At 43.1% G+C, this 21,673-nt stretch overlaps 1 protein-coding gene across 3 annotated transcripts in view; it reads right to left on the bottom strand.

Moving 5' to 3' along the window:
• Positions 1-21,673, bottom strand: part of B3GALNT2 (beta-1,3-N-acetylgalactosaminyltransferase 2) — a 25,023-nt gene extending 3,350 nt beyond the window's left edge. The window contains exons 1-10 of one of the 3 annotated variants that reach the window (XM_040698273.2): positions 21,494-21,673; positions 13,164-13,311; positions 11,963-12,063; positions 10,724-10,917; positions 9,070-9,165; positions 5,160-5,270; positions 4,578-4,656; positions 3,242-3,425; positions 1,561-1,686; positions 58-217 (exon numbers count right to left, since the gene is read on the bottom strand). In XM_040698273.2, coding sequence (XP_040554207.1) covers positions 58-217; positions 1,561-1,686; positions 3,242-3,425; positions 4,578-4,656; positions 5,160-5,270; positions 9,070-9,165; positions 10,724-10,917; positions 11,963-12,063; positions 13,164-13,311; positions 21,494-21,596 — 1,302 coding nt within the window. In that variant the 5' untranslated portion in view covers positions 21,597-21,673. The remainder of the gene's footprint in view (positions 1-57; positions 218-1,560; positions 1,687-3,241; positions 3,426-4,577; positions 4,657-5,159; positions 5,271-9,069; positions 9,166-10,723; positions 10,918-11,962; positions 12,064-13,163; positions 13,312-21,493) is intronic. The other 2 variants (XM_046939490.1, XM_040698274.2) reach the window with 2 other exon arrangements.

The following is a 21,673-nucleotide window of genomic DNA, read 5'->3' as shown; positions in this document are numbered from 1 at the left end:
TGCTACATCCTGCTCCTCAAACCGGTTTAAGATAGAACTGAATCACAGCTTTAATACCTGGTAAGTCTTTAATCTTTCAGAGTTGCTTGCCAGCCACTGAACGATGTCTTTGGAGATAACGTAGCCAGAACCACAGGCGAAGGCTGGATAGGCAGGACTCGGGTACTCCAGCTCCTGCCATTTCCCAGTTCGATCAACCGCCCAGTTAAGTCTGAAACTGAAAACCACATTAGACCTGTGAGGTGTTTATACAAAGCTCTCTGTGAAACATGAACACAGCTACCCTCTGAACTAATACTAAACAAGAGCAATACTGAGAGGACAAAGTAGAAGGTGGTCCTAAATAGAGTGCGGATAGATAGCCTCGTTTCTCTAGAGCACAATATCTAATTCAACACAACAGTTGAAAGTGAAATTTTTGTCTGGTTTTCATCTTGGGTAGTAACAGGAAGTTCTCTGAACAGAAACGAACGTAGCACCAACAGTCAGGTCTCTCACATGGCTGCAGCACTGCTATGTTTGGATCCAGGAACATACAAGCATCCTTAAGTGCATTCTCTAACAGCCACACCTGTGTCCAACCCCACCTGGCTACCCGTACCACACAGAGTCAGTGCCCCCAAAAGGCACGCACTTACAGCACTGTTACACATCCTGTCAACGCTGGACAGGGCTTTATTTTCTCACCACTGATTTGAATGCCCTCCTGTATATTTCAGGAAAAGACTGGTATAGCACTCGCTTTGCGAGTCTCTCATGCACTCACAGCTAACTGGCATAACTGTGTCAATGCAGCAGGTTCTCTGCTTTTTGCAAGCAGCTTCAAGAATTGCTGAATTTAGTCGTAAGCATAAGCTAAAACCTTGTGTGAGCTTTTAGAGCTGTCACCTCAGACACCAGCTCCTAACAGTGAGGAATTACAGCTGTGTGGCAGACGTGTAATCAGAGTCCACATTCACAGCTGAAGTTGATATGTAAAGCACCCAGCAGACAAAAGACAGCTGACACCACCATCCACTTCAGACCATACAAAATCATAGAATCATCAGGGTTGGAAAAGACCTCTGATATCATCCAGTCCAACCGCCCACCTACCCTCAGTATTTCCCCCTAAACCACGTCCCTAAATAGCCTATCTAAACGTTCCTTGAACACCTGCAGGGACAGTGACTCCCCCCTCCCTGGGCAGCCCATTCCAGTACCAGACCACTCTTTCAGAGAAGAAATTTTTCCTCACGTCCAACCTGAATGTCCCCTGGCACAACTGGAGGCCATCTCCCACTGAGAGGCTGCAGGAGAGGTGTAGCCCTCCTATACCCCTTCAAACTGAGGGGCAAAGGCCTTGCTGATCATTTTGTACTTCCTATACTGATTTTAGCTTTCTTCATCTCACACTTGTCTTACCAGGAGACTGTGACTATTAGAGAATTTACACTAGAAGACATTACCCATATAGAAAAGATTTTGTCTAAATCTTCCCTCCCCGCACATGACTTTTCCTTTTAAGTAATCTGTTAAAGCAAAAAAGAAAAACAAAATCAAAACAAACAAACAACTCACTTTCCCCACCAAACGTTTGGTCTGTCCAATTTTTTCTGTATTATCCTGTTAAAAACAGCCTCCAAATCAATGTAACAGTCATCATCGGTCTTCAGCAACAAATCAAAACTTGTTGTTTCAACTGTCCTGTAAAAGAAAAGTGATGAGATGCTGAGCTGTAGCCCACAGTTATGCAACAAAACACTTCACAAGGGTTTTTTGGGGAGCAGAGGAGAAAGGAAGAGGTAAGTGAAGACATTTCCTTCCCTCAACTAACTTTTAAATGGTTCTGCTGTTGCCTAAGGCTTACTACTTGCTGTATCAAAAGGAGATGGAGCTGCACCCTATAAAGATCTTATAGCATGGATCTGCAGAAAATAATCTTGCAGTTCTGTTCTGTTCTCCAGTCCAGATGGGGGATTTACAAATGAATCTGCCCTAAACAGTACTGGCCTCAGAAGGATATGAATCCCTGGTGATGATGGCCACACAGCTGTTCTTCAGGATGAGACGGTCAGTTCAAGGGCAGTACAGGTGTAGGAAGTTACACAGAACACCTGAGGAAACAACCTGGTACTGAGGCTCCCTCTGCAAAGCATGCTTCTAATAGGAAAAAAGCTATGTTAACTGTCTGAAATATCCGTTGTCTGTAAAATAACCAAAGCTTGAGATTCTAGGGATTATTCCTTGGTTTAATCTAACTTTGTCTCAGAGGGCAATTTCAGGCAGAAGGGCATTTTCCTTCAGTTTTATGTGACTAAATCCTGAAGATTTTTCTAACCTGCAAGAAATGATCACTGAGATCTACGTCTTGACATTTAATCTCCCTTTCTAGAACTGAAAGCATGTTTCAGTTTTCAATTACATTCTTAACCATGACATTTGTTAAATAAACTTAGAGTCTTGCAGGCAACTAAAACTGTCAGCTATATTTCTTACTCCATTCAAGAACAATTAATTGAAACAGTTGTCTCAGAATAAGACAGATCATATAATATATTATGAAAATGCCTTCTCTCACCCTTTCTTCCCCACACTATGCAATCCTCCTGTCCTTCCCCTCCATTCAGCATGGCTGAGAACACAACTGAAGGACAGCCTCCAGTTCGGGGGCTAACCAGTAAGGAGACATGGATATACTGGCTGGAGAGCATCTAGTGCAGGGCCACTAAGAGGATCTGGGCCTGGACCACCTTTCTTATGAGGAAAGGCTAAGAGTGCTGGGACTGTTCAGCCTGAAGAAAAGGGGCTCAGGAGGGTCCTCATCAGTGTCTACAGACACCTGAAGGGAGGGTGTAAAGTCAACAGAGCCAGGCTCGTTTCAGTTGTATCCAGCGATACAACACGAAGAAATGGGCACAAACTGAAACTCTAAGTTCACAAGCTGGCAAAAAACCATCCTTCAGAAGACTGAAACTGCATTTTCAGAAACAAAAGAAATTCAAAGACACAACAATTTTGTCACCCAGACTCTTAGAGCAGAGAGTTCTGCCTCGCCAGGTCACACTTATTTGAGGCACCAAATACTTTATTCGTGAGATACACCGTGTGCCTCAAAACTGCGGGAGAGAAACACAGCTTAATGAAGGAAATCACATAAGGTATGCATTTTGTGAAAGCTGTCACATAACGTAATACGCTGGATTATCTCCCACCACAAACAGCAACATTCCTAAGAGGAAACGCCATCTTTTCAACTTACCATCGGTAGAAGTTCAGCAGTTTAGATGGAACATTTCTGTAAGTGTCAATAACATCTACAAAAACAATGTCATCATAGGTACTGCTTTCTTCTTTCAGTAAAGTATCTTCCTTTTCAAGACTTTTTATGTGACTTGTAAACCTTTCTGGGCGAGTATGGAGGCTTTTTAAAAGAGCATCACCTTCTGAAAGAAGCAGCAGCAGTCATTAAACAAAGATGCGTATCTACATAATATTTTGCGTATTTCTTTTGGATCATATACAGCATACAGACAAAACAAATGTGAAAAGGTGTTTAATGAGATTAGAAAAATCCTTCCATGAATTTAAAAATGTATGCGAGGTTAAAAGTTGCAGAACAAATAAAAAAGTACTCTTCGGTAACAAAAGGATTCAAAGTTTTACAGCAGTTCAGCGTACAGAGCTGTCCACTGTTACTCTTACCAGCAGCTGAGCAGAAAGGCTACTGTCATAGAAACCTCAAAACAAACAAAATATCCTTTGCTAAAGATAACCAAACTGGCACTGTTTTGATGTAGCATAGTTGGCCCCCGCTGAACTTCACCACATACCTGACTGCAAGTAAAAACTAAAAAGATCTTGCAAGAATACTGAACTTCTTGGTAAGAAGAGAGTTTGTGGTACTGAGGAACTTATCCAACATCAGGGGGGATGGGATCGTAGCATACCTCAGTTTATGTTTCTACACAAAAGACAAGATGAGAGGACTGCCCGGTTGTATGTCTACATCTAGCTACGAAAAGACAGGAGTAACACTCTGAAAGTCATTGCCTGTGTTGGCTACGATGGACAGATAAGAACACATTACAGTACTATGTGGTCAAAATCTTAGGACATTGGAAAGGGCCCTTATAGAGTCTCTAAACGTTCTGCTGAAATAGGTGTGAAACAACAGCAGTGAACAAGCTAAGCTTAGGTAACTGCTGTTTGATAGTTAATAACAATTCTGAAAGTAGCAGGACGGGAGCAAACATGAACATTACCAAGGAAAGATCTCCTGAGCACTACATTGCACACAGTGTTCTTAAACTTGGGTTTGGGTAACAGAAAACAAGGACAGAGAGACTGTCCACTGAAAAATGTTGTTGCTGCTAATACAAAGACAACGAGATTAAAGTCAATTGGAGCAGGTGACAAAGGGCAAACAAAGCAGCTACAGCAGGACATTGATGCTGGGCATTAAAAAGAAATAATTCTTTTAGTAGAGACAATAAGCTGATCAAGTTAATAGAGCGAGCATTAATTTTACCTCAGAAAAGTAACTTAAAGTTCCTGTGTTATCATAACATCAAATGCAATGCTGTCTGCAGACTTACCCTGAATAGTGTAGATGAAACCACCTGCTATCCCCTCCACACCTTCCGTGAGTTCATGTGGCAACAGCCCTTCCCCTGCCTGTTGAGGACACAATAATGGAAACAAATAAATTAATTAATCTCTGATCTGCTTTCCACTGATTTTAGGGTGTGAAGTTTTTCGGAAACTAAGAATGAAATAAGTTGAAAACAATTCTGGTTTAGGTGCCTGCATAATGAAAGACAAAGACTAAGGTTTTGAACTGTAAAGCTGTGTGGCATTTTTGAAAGTTTCACTTAAAACTAGTGCATCTTGAATCCAAAACCACAGTAGCACTGGGCATCTCAATTATACTTATTTCATCACCTATTGAAAGACAATGGGTGAAGTTTACTTCACACAAAACACAAGAACATGTCCCATGCTACCATCATTTCTTTTACGCCCCTGTTCTTTTCCTGGGTAAAGATACTTCTGCTCCAAGACATCAGAAGCTCAATTGAATTAATGTTTTACAGAGAAATGTAGGAAAGCAAAATGCTACATTGTGAGAGTGCTAGGAGAAATGGAAACGTGGTGGAAGAGAAGATAAGCTGACTCACTGTAATGACTCTGAAAACACCCCCTCCGTCATTCACCATCACTTTGTGAAGGTTTCTTGAAACAAGGCCCTGAAGATCCTGGCTCTCCCATACAATGGTGCCTTCAAAACTCTGTTAAGAGAGCACGAGGTGGTTACGCAGGTATTCAAAGGCTTCAAAAAATTAAACAGTTGTGTGTGGATTTTTTTTTTTTCATTTCAAAACAGTCAACTTCACAAAATGGACAGCTTGAGCACAGCATCAATGTTTTACTTATACTTCAAAAAAAGTCTCCGAAAAATACATCTGTGAAACTCAGCAATACAACCATGCTTTTAGGACTAATCATGAATGTGCATTAGGAACATTAAATTTTTAACAGAAATCTCTATTGCAAAAGCCTTTGCCTTTTTAACATCAGCAAGACGCATGTTAAAACAGATTTGGAAATAAGTGCTGCTTTTTAGTTATCTGCCATAACCAGAGATCAGAGCCTTGAGCATGACATCAGCAAAACTCAAAGGAAAACAGTGCCATCTTTATCCTGGCAAAGCTGTCACAAACTACTGTAGTCACAGAACTCTGGCGTGTCATCTTGGCAGGCAGGGAAAAGAGAGGGAAAAATAACTGAATCTCTTCAAAACAGAATATTTTTAACTCTTAATTCATGGCATTCCTTTAAAAAATATATTGCATTTAAAAGCATTTTATCTCAACTTGAAACTCATCCCTCCAGCAGTCTAACTACTACCTATGTTATGTAAGACTTCCCAAAGACCGCTAAGAAGAACAGGTACACTGAACAGCTAGGAGGGGTAGTAATAGTATATTTTCCTTTCTTTTCTTTTCTTTCTTTTTTTTTTTTTAATCATCTCACCTTAATCACAAGGTAGTGTGGAGTGGTTGCAGGGATATTACACTCCTGATGGCTAAATAATGAATTCATTCAGTTTTGTTTCTCCCAGTTTCATAGGAAAAACACTGATAGCTAGTAGGGGCCTCAGAACAGAAACAACGTTTCAACTGCTTGTAGATGCATTTCTGTTTAATTGTACTAGCCTCCCAGCTTTATCCCACTTCAGCTTCCTTGTACATCTTTTCCAGAAGCCCTCCAGTTACCGACCAACCCCCGTGTCCAGCTTACAGCCCTGCTCAGTTCTTTGCTTTTCTCCAGAAGTAGGTCTTGACATCTGCAACAGTCTCAGAGGTTAATTACAGCTGCATATTTCAGAAGGTTCACATCTATTATTTATAATGCCAGCTTTATAATCTAATAGCAGAGCTGGTCAGTGTTTATTCAAGCCTGATCTGCATGCTCAGTATCTTTCCCTCACTTCTTCAATTACCCATCAGTTATCAAACCAAATGGGCCACTAAGACATTTCTTAGTATCAGGACCCATAAACATCCATGCACAGTGAAATCCATGCACTGAATTTCCATGTTTGCAGAGGATGTCATCTACCACTCTAACTTATTTTCATTTTTAAGTAGGGACTGAGCTTTAATCCCACTTCTATGCCTCATATACAGACACAACCGCTGTTGTTTAGTAAGCTGCTCAGTCCTTTCACCGTTCAGCAATCAGAAATGTTACAACATTAAAATTCTTACCGTTCAGTATTACTGACTTCAAACATGTACCAGGAGTCTTAATCCATTATTACCAGTGAACCCAAAATGCAAGGCTTTCTAAAGCTGCAAACTATCATTACTTTCCAGGTTGAGAGACTTGTAAGCAAATTTTCTAATTACTTTAGCCCTCAGCTATTCTTACTCTAAGCTGTTTAATGGAAGCTGAGGCCCAAAAATGCTGAAAGCAAAGCATTAGTGGCACACCTGAGACTACATCATCTGTTTTTCCCCATTTAAATTCCAACCTTGTTGTTGCCAGAACACAGCAGCAATTACAGTGAATACCGAACAGGTGTACCGACATAACGCAGCCCTGCCAAACTCCTTTCCTAATGTTAAACAGCACTGTCCTTTTTGTCTCTCCAGCTACTCCCCATCAGCGGTATGGAACACACATGGCACAGAGTTCCATTTTCATGCAAGCGGCCTTTGGCCTTTTGTCAACGTAAATGCATTGCTAGGACACGGCTGTAGGAGCCCCGCGTGTGAGTTTTAGTTATCTGCTGGTGCTTCTGCTCTTCCGTGCCATCAGTCGCTGCAAAGTGGAACGATCAGTTCAGCCTCCAGCAATCTGGCTTGCCAGATGCTTCTTCTAAGCTGTATTTCTCTCCCTTTCCCCCAGATGAGGAGAAAGAGCAGCACTTCAGTTGGAAGATGAATGAAGCTCTTCAGCAGTCTGTACAATCCATTAATTCTTGAAGGTGCAAGGGCAGAGAATAGATATTGTCTCAGAAACCATCTTGTGATAATTAAACTGTTCACTAAATTTACTGCTAAAGAAGTAGGTAGGAACACGTGGGCGTTCTATCTCTTCTGAATCATCTTTTACGCTTCGGCATCTTAACTATCACAGAAGACGACACGCTGTGCATAAACCATATTAATCTACATTAGAAACATCATGTTATCCTGTAAGCATTCAGCGCATGACATATATCAGATTAAGGATGCCCACACAAAGAAATAAATGAATGCTAATATCCTCTTCCTAAATGAAATACTTCCCATCTGCCTTTCATGAAAAATGCAGTCATTTATACCCAAATTACAACCGCCTCGAATTTTAGTGTCTCGGAACAAAGACTTGGAGGAGTAAGTCTTCCTTGTTATACTAGCAAATTACTGAGTAAGCAACATTAAAAAAAAAAGTCCAAAACCTGATTAAGATGACAAACCAATTAATCAGCAGCAGTCCTCTTCAGAGGAGCGGGTTTCCAAATGCGGTCATTTATGCAGAGCCAGGGGAATAAATCAGGGATTAAACTGGCCCAAATGTCTTCCCCTCCCCTTCAGTTTTCTCTCTCATTGCATTCTTTCATAAAACATTTTATTGCTGCCATAAAAAACAACCCAGACCCAAAGACAACTTACGTAAATAGCAGCAAAGACCCAATCGTATAGAAGAATACTTAAATGAACAAAAGCAGCATAAAACGGCAGTTGACATATTTAAAGTGGTACTGCTGGTCCATCAGGAAAAAACCCTGGACCCAGGAGGATCTACTGAACTGGAATGCTCATTCTGAGTCTATGTGTATTCACCAACCTTTCACTGTAATAGTATCAGGATTTCTTCCTTCCTATATTCTGTTCCTTTTGTGTTCAGTCAATGTTCCTTCCCAGGCTGCCACAACTACAGTCCTACACCAAAACCCATCTTGGATTGCAGCTCCCAAAGCCAATAAGAACAAAGCAAAACAAACAAACCCTTCAGACCCTGGCCTTGCTAGCTTGGCTAATGGTATTTCAGGACAACTGAGGATGCCAGTGCTGTCATTGTTGCCCAGAATAAAAGATCTTCCCCAAATTTCTGAGGGGCACAGCCACGAACGTTAACAAGCTTTACTATGTGAAAACCCAAACGTCAGCCCAGACTGTGCCACATCCTCCAGCTTATACTTTACAAGACGACTCTACCAAAGACCTTGAAGCTTTCCTGCGTGGTTCAGTGATGGAACAGTTTCCTTGCCCGTGCTGCCTGGAACACAGCTACTGAAATTTCAGAAGACCTAAGTAAGCACATCTTAATAACTATTTGGCTAACACCGTCACTGCGGCCATAGCACATCGCTGCTGTGTCCAAGACACTGGAAGCAGAAACATCTTCCCCAGCTGTTCACATTTTCCTTTTTAACAACTGGTGGTAATCAAGTTGGTGAAAAAGAAATTCTGGACCCCAACTAGCATCCTAGAGGTTTCCACCTGCCCTTTTCTGCCTCAGGCATAGGCCAGTTCTATTAGTCAATCACTCTGGCTGACTTAAAAGAACTGAAGGCACTTCTGACACCATGCGTACCTCTGGCAAAATGAACTGCTCCACTGGCTTGTACCACAGTCTGTTCACTTGCACTCCACAGCTTGGTGGGCTAAAGCGCGCACTGAAGAGAGCTTCCTGTGAACAACAACAAATGCAGTACAAGTGCTGTGAGATTAGGCAAATCTCAATCATCTCAGTTACAATGGAAACAGACTTACAGATTGTATAAAGCCTAGTGGAAATTGTCTTCCCAAGACAGACTATGAGACTCCACGGTATTCAAGCATTGGACTGAGGAGGGGGAAGCAAGCAACAACGGAACAAGAGTGTGAGCTCCACCAGAATCTAGCCAAGGCAGCACGTCATCTGGAAGACTCAGTGTCCCAGATAACAGACTTTCTATCTTCCCGTTTAAATAGCTGCCTGCTATTTATTGCAACAGAGGATGCTGTCCCCTAAAACTTAATTAGGACTATATTAAATAGGCCACCAAACAGCTCTTAGGTCGTAAAAAAGCAACATAAAGATACTGCATCACCCGATTTCCAATCTTTAGAAAAGTCTCCAAGCTTTCCTATGATACTAATTCTTCACCTTCACTGGAAGTAAAATCCTAACACAGATCAAGTTATTAGGCTGTTAACATTTAGTATTCTACATTTAGCAAACATAAATCTGATTATATTATACCTTTTCTTTTGTATTATAAAACTAGTTCTCATTATTCATCATAAAAGCCATACTTCAGTATATTTTCTGTACTTAATTTTAATTATTTTCTTAAATTTAAAATTCTTTCTACTGTATTATTGTCAGGAGTCTTGACATCGCCCCACCAAATTATTAGGAGAGATAAACACAATCTATTAAATGCAGTGAACACCACAGGATCACAGCATGGCTGAGGTTAGCAGGGACCTCTGGGTCCATGTGCTCCACCCCCTGCTCCAGCAGGGACACACAGAGCAGGGTGCCTGGGGCCATGTCCAGGTGGCTTTTGGAGATCTCCAAGGAGATTCCACCACCTCTCTGTGCAACCTGTGCCAGTGCTCTGTCACTTGCACAGTGCAGAAGTGCTTCCTGATTATGCTCCACGATTTTTTTTCCCCTCCAGACACTACATTAGTCTGTTATACCCACATCTGAGCTTGGGATTTGGGAGAATTATGACTGTTTGAATTGCACTGGGGGGAAGTTTGTTACCTGTAGAAAGCAACACTTTCAAAGAAAAAAAAAGTCAGAGAGTCTTGCCAAACAGACAAGAAAAAATGACAGACATACACTGCATTTCTTTGTCCCAAAGACAACATGTCTTTCTAGGCACGTGTTTTACATATATGAACAGACTATTTTTTAATCCTTAATACCTATTAATATTTTAGAATCTCAAATGTAACCAGAAGTGTATCTTGGAATCAGCTATTAGTGTTCATTTGAAAAGCACTTAAGTTAACTCATAGCACTTTATGAAATTCTTTTTATTTCCTTCTCTTTTTCTCACCTGTACCGCATATATATAGCTGTGAAATAAGAATTTATGATGCAACTGAAGAAAAATATAATTCCTGTGCTTGCCATTTAAGTATTGCTCTTCTAAATCACCAACACAGCACGCTGCTTTCTGTAAGAAATAAGTTTGCAATAGAGACAATATGCTTCAGTTGGCTTGTAAAAGCTAAGTGCAATACTCTACCTCATGTTCTGCCTGGTACAATTTGACAGTGATGTTCCTCTGGAATCCCACCCCATCGGCATCATAAAAGACCCCAAGACTGGTGATAACAATGGGATAAAGCACACGGAAGTTCACGCTGACAACTCTGTCCTCAGACAGCACAGAAGGTGTGTCCTCGGGGAGGCTGAATGCTTCAATTTCCTGATTCAAAACTAGATGAAAAAAGAAAGGACAGAGATAATGTGAGAAGATTTCATAGTTCTGGAACTGCGTATACACAAAGCACACTGGTTACACGCAAAGCATGCTGATTAACTTGCATGGCTGGCAAGTGCACAAGGATAACCAAACGCTGGAGGAGAAGAAAAAGACAGCTGACTGCAGACTGCAGTAAGGAGAAACTGAGTGATGCAGCAGTCTGCAGGTTACCAGCAATAGCAAGTCAACGCTTATGCATCCACAGAGAAAAACAATAAATCCACAGGGTGAAGATAAAAATGCTATTTGATCACGTCTGTATATTAATATATTAAAATAATTACATACCAAAATGACATAAATTTCCCCTTAACTTGGCTGCCTGTTTTAGCATTATGCCCTTCCCCATGCCCTGAGGCAATGTTTATTCCTGGGAGACTGGCTAAGCAGAGGTTGTTGCCATTCATATGCCAAGGTTACAAAAGTTACTCTGGCTCCACAGCCAGGCAGTTCTTAGATACCTCATAATTAAAGAGCAAAAATTAAATTAAAAAAAAAATGTCAGGAAGAAATTGATAATTTTAGTTAAAGTATTTTTGTAAGGCAGCATTTCACTTCGCCCTTGAAAAATCTATCCGTCAGACTTGCTTGGAACTCACTTCACCAACAGAGAAGTCTGCATGACACTCCTATTCCTGCCTTGCTACTGTCTGCACTCATATGTGGTACTGGACTGGGTCACTGAAGCTCTCTCCAACTTGATTTCCCACAGGGATACAGCAAAAACATATAGTAAAAATAAATCACATGGGAGAGACCATTCCTTGATACAAGAAAATGCAAATTCATTAAGATCCAACAGCCTCCTCTTCATACCCTCAAGACCTCTCCTTTCCATGCCTGCACTTGGCAGGAAGGTTATGTGACTGCCAGGACAGCAAATTCTAGGTGACATTCATTTAAGGACTATCCACCTCAGTTAAGCACCTGAAGTTATTCTCATAAAAGGTGATTATTTCTAGTTCAGATCATAGAATTTTTAGAAGTTAACTTTTATACCTGGATTACTGATGTTCAGAAGTTTGCAGGAGTAGGGGTCTTCTCTGTCCTCCACTGGCACAGCACAACCACGTGCACCTATTATAAACTTCACAAGGACACTAAAATAATTTGGTTTTATTAACACCAGTTCTTTTCCCTCCTCCCTTTACCTTCAATAAACTCATTTCATCACGGTGGCCAGTATTCCTCAGGATTAAGATTTAAAACCCCTTAAGATCAACAATGAGGGTCTCTGCGTAGAGCAACCGTAAGAATCCCTGTGTGGGGGCTCAGCTCCAAACACACATCAGCCTTTTACACGAGGGCACAGGAATACTGGCCACCAGGATGAGGATTGTTTTCAGCCCCAATCATGACAGTGGGAGTCAGGAGACAATAAGTAGTACAGCCAGAAAGAGCATCCACCTTCACCCAGTTTTTTACTTAGCAGATAAATATCCTCCTCAAATTCCATCTCAGCTCTGAAAGGTCACATTTTCAGATGACCAAAGCAGCTATGCTTTGCTCCGTACTGCACACTGACACCAAATCTGTGAACAGCAAATAGCTTTCAATATAAGGCAGGTACCTAGAGGGGAAGCCTATGAACTTGACAGTGATTCCAGGAATGAACTGCAGAACTTTCTCAGTAGAAACTGTCTGATCTGCAGACTGACAGGTCTGCACAAGCAGTCAGGAAGGGTTCTGCTGCTCACTCACACAACTATTTGGTACACTTGGCTCAGTGGGAAACACACCTAAACTTTACAGTTGAAGCTGTTAAAAAAACGTTTCGTGGTGCTCTCACCAAAGACAACTGTGCTTGTTTTCAAGTATTCTGGGTTACTAGGCACCTCAAGCTGCATACCATACAAAGCATACACTGCAATGCAAAAAAAGGGAAGTCTGATACACCACTAACAAACAACAGCAATTAATTGTAAAAACGAACAGCAGCGGGCAGTTGAACCATCAAAAGTTTCTGTGTACAGCTGTACAATTAAAATTACCTGTATAAAACAGTTCCAGTATGGAACAAGCAGTGTTTTTATACAGCACTAAGCAGATTTTAAAATGATCGGCATGTAAGATGCTCAAAATGAAGGGGAAAAAAAAGAAAAAAAATGGAAATCCTTTAAAAAAATTATTACATCAAGAGATTTATGCATAATATTATTTTCTCCTCACAGCCCCAAAAGTTCAAAACACTGGAGATTACCGTTGGCTCAGTGTTGGGTGTTGTTTCAAGTGCTGGAACCAAGTGTTCCTTATAACACTGCGCAGTTCATGATTGTGGCGAGCTGACAAAACACCTACAACAACATCATAATGTTTCAGCTTCCACTGAGGAAAGAAGGCCAGAGGACCTAGAAATATAAAGTAAGAACAGATACATTATATGCACAATTCTGAGCTGGAAGCAGTAATTAAAATGCACATCAAAAGAAGAGTACTGGGTACTTGAAACACTAAAAACAAGAGGTAAAATTACTGTTGCGTTCTTGGTTCAGAAGCAGGAAAACATTTTCAGCACGCCAAAACCTTTCCTAGCAAACTGTGAAAACGCTTCTGGAATGAACAAAGCAAGTCAGAAATCCTGTAGGTAAGGTACAAGTCCTACTGTGCACTCTGCCAGTCTCATGGGAGCCCAAGCCTCCTGCTTGCTAGCAGGTACTTCTTGCAGCACAGCTTATCCTAAGGCCTGGGCGCCTGATGTTGCTGATACCAGGCATTTGCTGTTACAATTCACCATGATTCTACCTAGAAAAGAAATATTTAAACCAAGCCCGTCAGATTCAGAAACATGCCACTTTTCCCTTTGTTTCTCCTTAAGGTTGCTGGACCCCTCAGCTTCACCACTTCACTCTAACACACCAAGGCCTGTTGCTTCCAGCCGCTCGAAGCTGGACAGCACCCTGTGCCTTCACCCAGGGTGTGACATCCCTGCACAGTCAGTCGCTGGGCATCACAGCTCACACTTGTAATCCACTGCTTAGCTCGTGCTGGTTTAATTTAGAGATCACAAAACCTGAGAAGCTGCAACTTGGAGCCTGAGAACAGCCATGGAAGTAGCTCAATCAACATCCAGAGACTTGAGAAGAATACTTTTTTGCTTTAGGGTCTGTTCATAATGGCTTGCGCCTGACTCCTGAATCCCACAGCCAAATAAAACAGTGCTTTGCTACTGATTCCTAGGACAGCACAAGGGCACGTAGACTGTGGTGCTTCCACAGGTAAACCTTTCTCAGTCTATTTCCCACTAAATATTTCTGTTCTGAGCATGCAAATAGTGATTTTCAAGGGGAAAAAAATGGTTTAAGTTCCATATTATTTAAACAAACCCGTGCTGGCAAGTTTATCAGTAACTTAAGCTGAGCATTAACATATTAAGAGAAGTTTACATCAGCTTACACTCAAAAGGAATTAAAACCCAAGCAGTAATCCATTATTCCCATTCTTCAGCATCAGCTTTTCACTACAGTCAATTGCTATACCTCTTATAGAAATGGCAGGCTGAATGGGTGGCAAGGTTCAGGAATACTATTTGTGCGCTGGTGGAGCTAAATCCAAACTGGTTGCCCTATAAAACACCCAGAGAAACTTGTGAATGAAACACATCACTCAATCTGAACACAGTTTTAGCCTTCCAGTAGGCTGCTAAATACTGAGTGCCTGGAACTCCAGCAAGTCTTCAAAGGCCACTGAAAAACCAAGATCTGCCACGACGCCACAACAGAGATACATCATACAGTCACATGTCTCTAAGATTACAACACTACAACAAATTCCTCTAAGGTCTCATAGCTCTTTCTCACACACTGCTGTGATTATTCTCTCAACAGCCTTAGTTGCAAGCCTCCCAGCACAAATCAGTGTGTCCTCTCACAGGAGGACAAACGCGTTTGCTGAGTGCACATTAGACATCGTTGGTACAGATTGAGTTTTTAAAATATGACTTAACTCAAAGCAGAGCAATTTCATTAAATCAAAATTTAAGAAAAATGAAACTATGCACAGATGTCTATGGGATGACCTGATTTAGAATACCAAAAGTCGGCATCAATCAATTAAAAAAAAAAATAAGCTACTTGAATCGAAAAATACGTATTTTTATTCAGTTTACATTTTAAAATGAGTGAAGCTTTTTCCTATAAACCATTCACGTGGGAACAACATCAGTGTAACAGATGCTTCAGAATCAGTACCCTACTGCACTGAGAACAGACGGCTCTTTCTCCTGTTTCAGGCAGTTTCCCGGCTTTGTAAGGTAGTGTTACAGCAGCCCATAGTCAGAAGATGTCCTTTTCTGTCCCTGGGGCTATGCTGTTTTACTCTTAACATCACTGAGAATGGAAAAGAAAGAAGAAAGAAAAAACAAGGCCACAAGAAACCTTAATTTTTCAAAACCTTGATGAATTAGCTCCTTACTTGTTAGCACAGGTTTCTACTTTCTGCTGAGAAGTACTAACAACACTTGCTAAGCTTTCGGGAAAACAGATTCAGATGTTTCTCTCTGAATTGGTACTACCAAAAAAGAGCAAGACAAAGGCAGAGAGGTGGGAAAAAAAGATGAGGCTATTATTCCTTATACCTACAATTCATACATGTGCATGTATATGACCTGCAGCAGCAGTCACAAGAAAACAATGCTGACCTCCAACTCAATAATAACTAAGTATTTATACAAGCCTTCAATACTTGACACTGGGGACCAAAGCGAATTATCGTATCTTCTATTTTTGTGCATTCTTAGGCCAAAATGTGAAGTGCTAATAACAGGCTTAAAAAAATATACATCTACCATATCGCTCTTACCTCGCACTGATTGTGCCAGATAACCAAGCCATTACAATTTCCAGTTACAAAACAAAGGAAAACCTGCAAATGTTGCTTTTTTTTGTGGAAGATGGAGAAGGAAGGTGAGCAGAAGCCTAAAGTCAGCTATGCTATCGGCTCTCTGCGTGATCCAGTGCACGTCTCTCCCACCCTGTGCTACTCACACTTCCATTTGCTTCACAGAGAAAGTGCTTTACAGGGATGTGGTTACAGGCCTGCTAACTGTGAAAAACCATACACAAAAAGAAAAACCAACAGAACAACGACAGGAAAATTATGTATCACGTTCCTTGATAAATCCCAAAAGTGCCCCCAACTGAAGGGACACAGGAGGGAAAGCCTTTCCAGCTAACAGGCCACACTCCCATTAGTTGCCTTGCTTTTGAGTTCTTCCCATCTTAGAGCTGCATGGCAGATGCTTCAAGCAGCCAAGGACTTCTCAGTAAAATGTAAGCAGCCAAACGTGCCATGCCTACCCCACACTCTCCCAGCATCAGGCACAAGTTGCTTTCACTGCCGTTTTGCTTAAGCCCTTTATCCCACAGCAAAGACGTGAATGGAGGCAGCCTGCTTCCCAGCCACTGAGATCCGTTTCGTTCTACACAGCAACCATAATGAGTACTTCTGTCAGCACTAAGAATGACAGAAGCCCAGCCTGCCAGAATCTTGTGCCACAGGCCTAATAAGCTCTTTCAGCAGCTTTCCTTAGGCTGGGGTATTTGTAAGGACAGGCTTCCACACAATTCTCTGATGTCTGACCAAACAGGTATCTCTATCGGCGCAGAGTTCACCTCAGTGTGACCTGCCATAAGCTGTCACAGGACTCTCAGCCAATGGCTGTCGTGAAACTTGGGGAAAATGTCAGTCTTTGTGACCTCCACCTGTCTGTCAAGCATGACTGAGAGCTACCAAAGGATCAAAGTCAGGGAGGGACGCAGGAGGAGTGGAGTAAGTCCACACAGCACAAAGATGTGCCCTTAGAAGACGAGGCTGAAGATGAAGAAGTGCCTCCTGATGAGGTGACTGTGGGAAGAGGTCGCTGCTGCCAGGCGGCCTGCTGGCCCTACAACGATTTGAACCGCCTCAGCCACAGCCAACAGCTCCAGAAGCATTACTTCCCACACTACAAATATTAACAAGCATCTCTCCTTCCTGAGAGACTGACTCTCAACAAAATGTCAAGTTAAGCTGTTAATTATATTTACTACCATTACAAGGACATGAAAAGATTGAGAGATCATTTAGCTTGATTTTGTCAATAAACAAAGTAAACGTGATCTTGTTGCACATATCTCTGTTGATGAGTCCCCAAGCAACTACTAAATCTGCCCAATGTTTTCAGCCAAGTTTTACCAGGAGCACAGGCCCCAAAGTGACCCAGTACCTACATGATTCATGGAACCAGACAAAGAAGAGACTCTCCATGAGCTCTCGCCCAGAGAGGCCCAGCACTGCATGCCTCACTGCACTATCAGGCAGTAATCCTCTGCTGGCAACTGCAGGAGGAAGTGAGCTGTGCAGAATGCTGGGCTCTGCGCCTCCTGCCACCCCTGCAGCTACCCACTTGTGTAAAAATCAGTGGACAGAACCAGGTAGGCCGCTCAGAAGTTAAGAATATTCTCAACTAATCCACTTCATAAGACTCCAAAGGAACACCCCCCACAAATCCAGGTGTTATCTTTGCCTATTCTTATGACTTTGGAGATGTATCCCTGCTTTTAAATGCCTTTCTCTTCTGTGCTGCTTTCTGAAAGATCCAAACAAACAAGGAGGAAGGAATTAACTGAACATAAAAGAAGGTTTGTGTTCACAGAGTGCTGACACACACAGAAAAAGAACAAACCAAAGAGCAAAAGCAGCTCTCCCCCCACCTCTGATCTTCTTCACTTAAAGTAATCTGCTATAGCTCGTCTGCATTACAGGTTTCTGTGCAAGCAGAGATGCATGACCTCACTGCAAGACCTACTTTAGACCAGAGCTAAAAACCAACAAGGTGAGCACACACCCTGGCTGCTGCAGGGGCACGGTACTCCTTAACACAGACAAGCCTTTAAGCAAGCTTTTAAGCACTTACAGATTCAATGAGGAAAACCTCTGCAGGCAGAAGATTTATTTATTTGTTTTACATTAATATCATTCCTTTAAGGAAATAGAACAGCAGGGTCCTATAGCACTGCAAAGCAGCAGTCGCAATACCAGCGGGCTGACAGTGCTCTGAACACCATTAACCATACAGCACTCGCACAATTCCACGCAAAGCCAGGAATGGTAATGCCAAGCCTCAGAAGTGTAGAGGCAAAAGGAACAAAGCAAATCCTTTTTGCAACACCTAAAGTGATGAGCAGCACCTTTACCTGTTGAAGGGTAATTACCAACCTCTGAGTACAAAAGCCGGCTCCAGAGAAGGCTGCCTGCTCCCTTGTGGCTGTCCTAGTCAGAAGGCAATTTAGAAGAGCTTTCTTCAGCCTGGCAGCCTGGCTGCCCAGCTATGGCACAGCTGGGCACCCTTTGGCTCTTGCTCCAATGCCAAAAATGCATTAAAATGCATTTCTAACGTTGCTTATCAGGAGTTTGCAATGTATCAGACAGAACAATTGCAAGACTCAAAAAAAAAAAAAAATCCCAATTCAGTTGACAAATATTGGATTGACAATTATTTTGTGCTCACCAAAGGTGAGGGAGTTGTTTTTGTTTGGCATGGCCCAACCCTGGAGAACAACGTTGTGGTAAGTCTTGTAGACCAAGGCAGGGAACAACAGGCATTTTAGGCAGAACCACATAGCTAGAGCCAACACCAAGCCTGCCTGCTGCCAGACACTTTCAATCTCCAAGACCATCAGTCTAATCAGTCTTAACATGCCTACAAAAGATGAAACAACTCTATGACCAAGCAACGTACCGCTCCCTGACAGACAGGATTAACAGATGCCAAGAACATTTCTTCTTAGCATTATCTCTTTTTGGCAGAATTTCTCCTTATGAAGCAAAGTTTTATTCATAACCACAGAGGATTTTTCTACCTTTTGTTATTTCCATGTCAAAAAGCCAACAGTGGGTTCAGCTCCCCCTGCTCTCTCACCTGACACGTGCACAGGCCACTTCATGTAGGACACAGCCCCAATTCTGTAAGGTAAGTCACTAACTGCCAGCCTAACCAACCCCGTATGTGGATCCATTAGGACAGTGCTGGAAAAGTACGTGCTGAACCACAGGACAACAGATGGCACACAAGCAGCTCCAAAAAAAAAAAAAAAAGGTGTTTCTTAATCTGCTCTAATATTCACTAGTAAAAGACTGACTTAAGCAGAACCACAAGGCCACATTTTAGCTGCCACATACCCTCAGAAACACAACAGGAATTATGTCTGAAAGGGCATTACCATCAGCAAAGCAGTTTGTTACACTGAACGTGTGGGGCATTTGATTAGGTACAGTAACCGAAGGCCCTTATTTCCTTCTCAAGAAGGAATCACGCCATCAATTAAAACCCACAATTAGCAATGAATCCACATGGAGTGTGAAAAGCAGGTCTGTCTGTTCTTTCTCAAGTTTCTGAGGTCATTTTATAATTAGCTGCTATCTAAGATTTTTACAAAAATTAACCAAAGCTTCCTACCCACGAACTTCCTTCGGATAGAACCTGTTTGTAACCAGTCAGACTTCAATTAAACCCAAAGGCACCTTCTTGCACGCCTTGCTCAGAAGCATGAATTACAGTCCAATCCACTGGTGAAGAAAAGGAGCAGAGAGCCAGGAGTCAAGACACCACGTCAACAGTCAGTGCCTTTCATCTCGGGACTGTTCCTATTTACTTTTTCCAGTTAATGAGTATGGTGCACAAGAAGTATACTGTCTTCTGCAGCACTGAGGTGAAAGTCATCATGAACACAGAGGACAACCAAATGCCACACTGGGCCAAAGCGTGCAGGCAGGCTGCAGCCTTTCGCATGGGCAGTCAGGAAGAAGGTTTAACTAAAGGAGGCTCTTCCACTGAAAGAGCAGCAGTAGAATAAGGAGCAGGACAAGCAGGAGCACCATAAGCTCCTGGAACAGCCCTTCCTAAGGCAATTAGAATCCAAGTGACCAAACAGAGCAGCCCCAACCCTTTGTTAGATAAATATAGACCATATGGCTGCCATTTAAACATGAAGATTAAGAGCTGCTTATTAGAAAGGGTGAGCAGAATGGGTAGTCAGAGATGTCTCTTCCAGTCTTGTGTTCATGAGTCAGTTGCATCAAGGTAAATCATTGTTATAACAGGTCATCAGATTTTAACAGAAGTTTCCATTCTGCGTCTGTGTGTATGCATGCACAATGGTTACCGAGAGGGGAATGAACCTTCTCAAAAACCAGAATTGCTCTTCTATTGCTTTCAATTGGTGCTGGGGCTGTTTTTGCAACTGTTGAGACACTACACAGGAAAATGGAACACCAGGGAATACACAAATAATGTGTTGTTATGCCACAGCTACTATAAAACGCTGCCCCATAGTCAAATCTATTCTTATTGTCAGGGCAGAGACCTCCTTAAAACGCAACACGAAAATCAGGCCTGCAGAGAGCACATGGATCACACTGAGCATTTTTCTACCAGCGACGGAAATTCACCTTTTATGAGAAGCATCAGTTTTCCTTCCCTCCACACTGATACATCACTCAGTAGACTACCACCAAACAACCCTTGCACAAACTAAACGCATGCTTATGCTCCTTCTACAAAAACAAAACAAAAAAGTATCCTAATAAAATTCTAGTTACTCTAGCACTATTGAATGCAATGTAGCTTCATGGTAACAGGCACACTCTCCAACACAACAGCTAACAGCGAATCCCAGAAGAGCAAAACTTCTCCCTTGGCCCAAGCCGAGAAACATCTGCGTTTGCTTTAGAAATCTCAGCACAAAACATCACCATGAGATTTCACGCAGCCACGTCCAGCTCCCACACGCTGAGCTTACAAGGGCAGCACCACGGAAGACAAATGTCCTGGTGATCCACAGCATCCAGAGGCACCTCGGCCAACTCCTGTGACAACTTAGTGCCACCCCCACGAGGGGAACACAGGCACAGCAGCACAGAGCACCCCGGCTCCCACCCTGCTCGCCCCACACCTGCACTGCCCAGCAGTACTGGAGGCCTGCAGACTCGGCACTGCTGCATACAGAACCTGCCCCAAAGCACGGCTCTGTTACCCAATGGGCTGCTGGTCTCCCAACAGAGCTTGAAGACAAAATACACTGTTATTTCCTGATCGTTTCCCAGACACCCTATAAAAAGAACATCTCTTAACGCTCTCAGACAGCACCTACGGGCGTCTGACAGAAGTTTCTCCCTCAGCAGACGCTTATTTCTACCCGTCGTGCAGACCTACGGCCTGAAAACCGCAGGTCGCACAATGAAGAACGCAACGCAGCCCTTAAGGCTCTGGTTTCACTCGCGCCGGCTCACACCCAACCCTGTAAGAAGCTCTTCGCCCCCTCGGAGCTGTTACAGGCCGCCCCGCAGGACCAGCTGGCGGGGGCCGCCCGGCCCGGATGGGCACGCAGCGGGACGCGCTGCCTGTCGGTCGGCACCGCGCGCTGGAAGCAGCCGCGGTCCCTCGCCGCCGCCGGCAGCCTTTCAACGGCCGGCCCCGGCTCCCGGCTCCCCGCCCCGCTCAGCCCCAGTCCCTCCACGGGAGCGGCTCCGAGCCCCGGGCAGCCCCTGCCCTACCTGCCGGCTGCCTCCCGGGGCCGCCGGGGCAGCTGATCAGCAACCAGAGGTGCAGCGCGACCCCGAGCGCACAGGGGCACAGCAGCACCAGCCAGTTTCGCATTGGCCGCCGCCGCAGCCGGCCCCTTCCCCTCCGCGCCGGGACTACGGGCCCGCTCGGCGGAGCGCGGCTCCTCCTCC

This window comes from Gallus gallus, chromosome 3 (genome assembly GCF_016699485.2).
Source record: "Gallus gallus isolate bGalGal1 chromosome 3, bGalGal1.mat.broiler.GRCg7b, whole genome shotgun sequence".
Classification (NCBI taxonomy): Eukaryota; Metazoa; Chordata; class Aves; order Galliformes; family Phasianidae; genus Gallus; species Gallus gallus.
The sequence above is the reverse complement of the archived record's forward strand: the minus strand, read 5'-3'. Positions and strand labels throughout refer to the sequence as shown.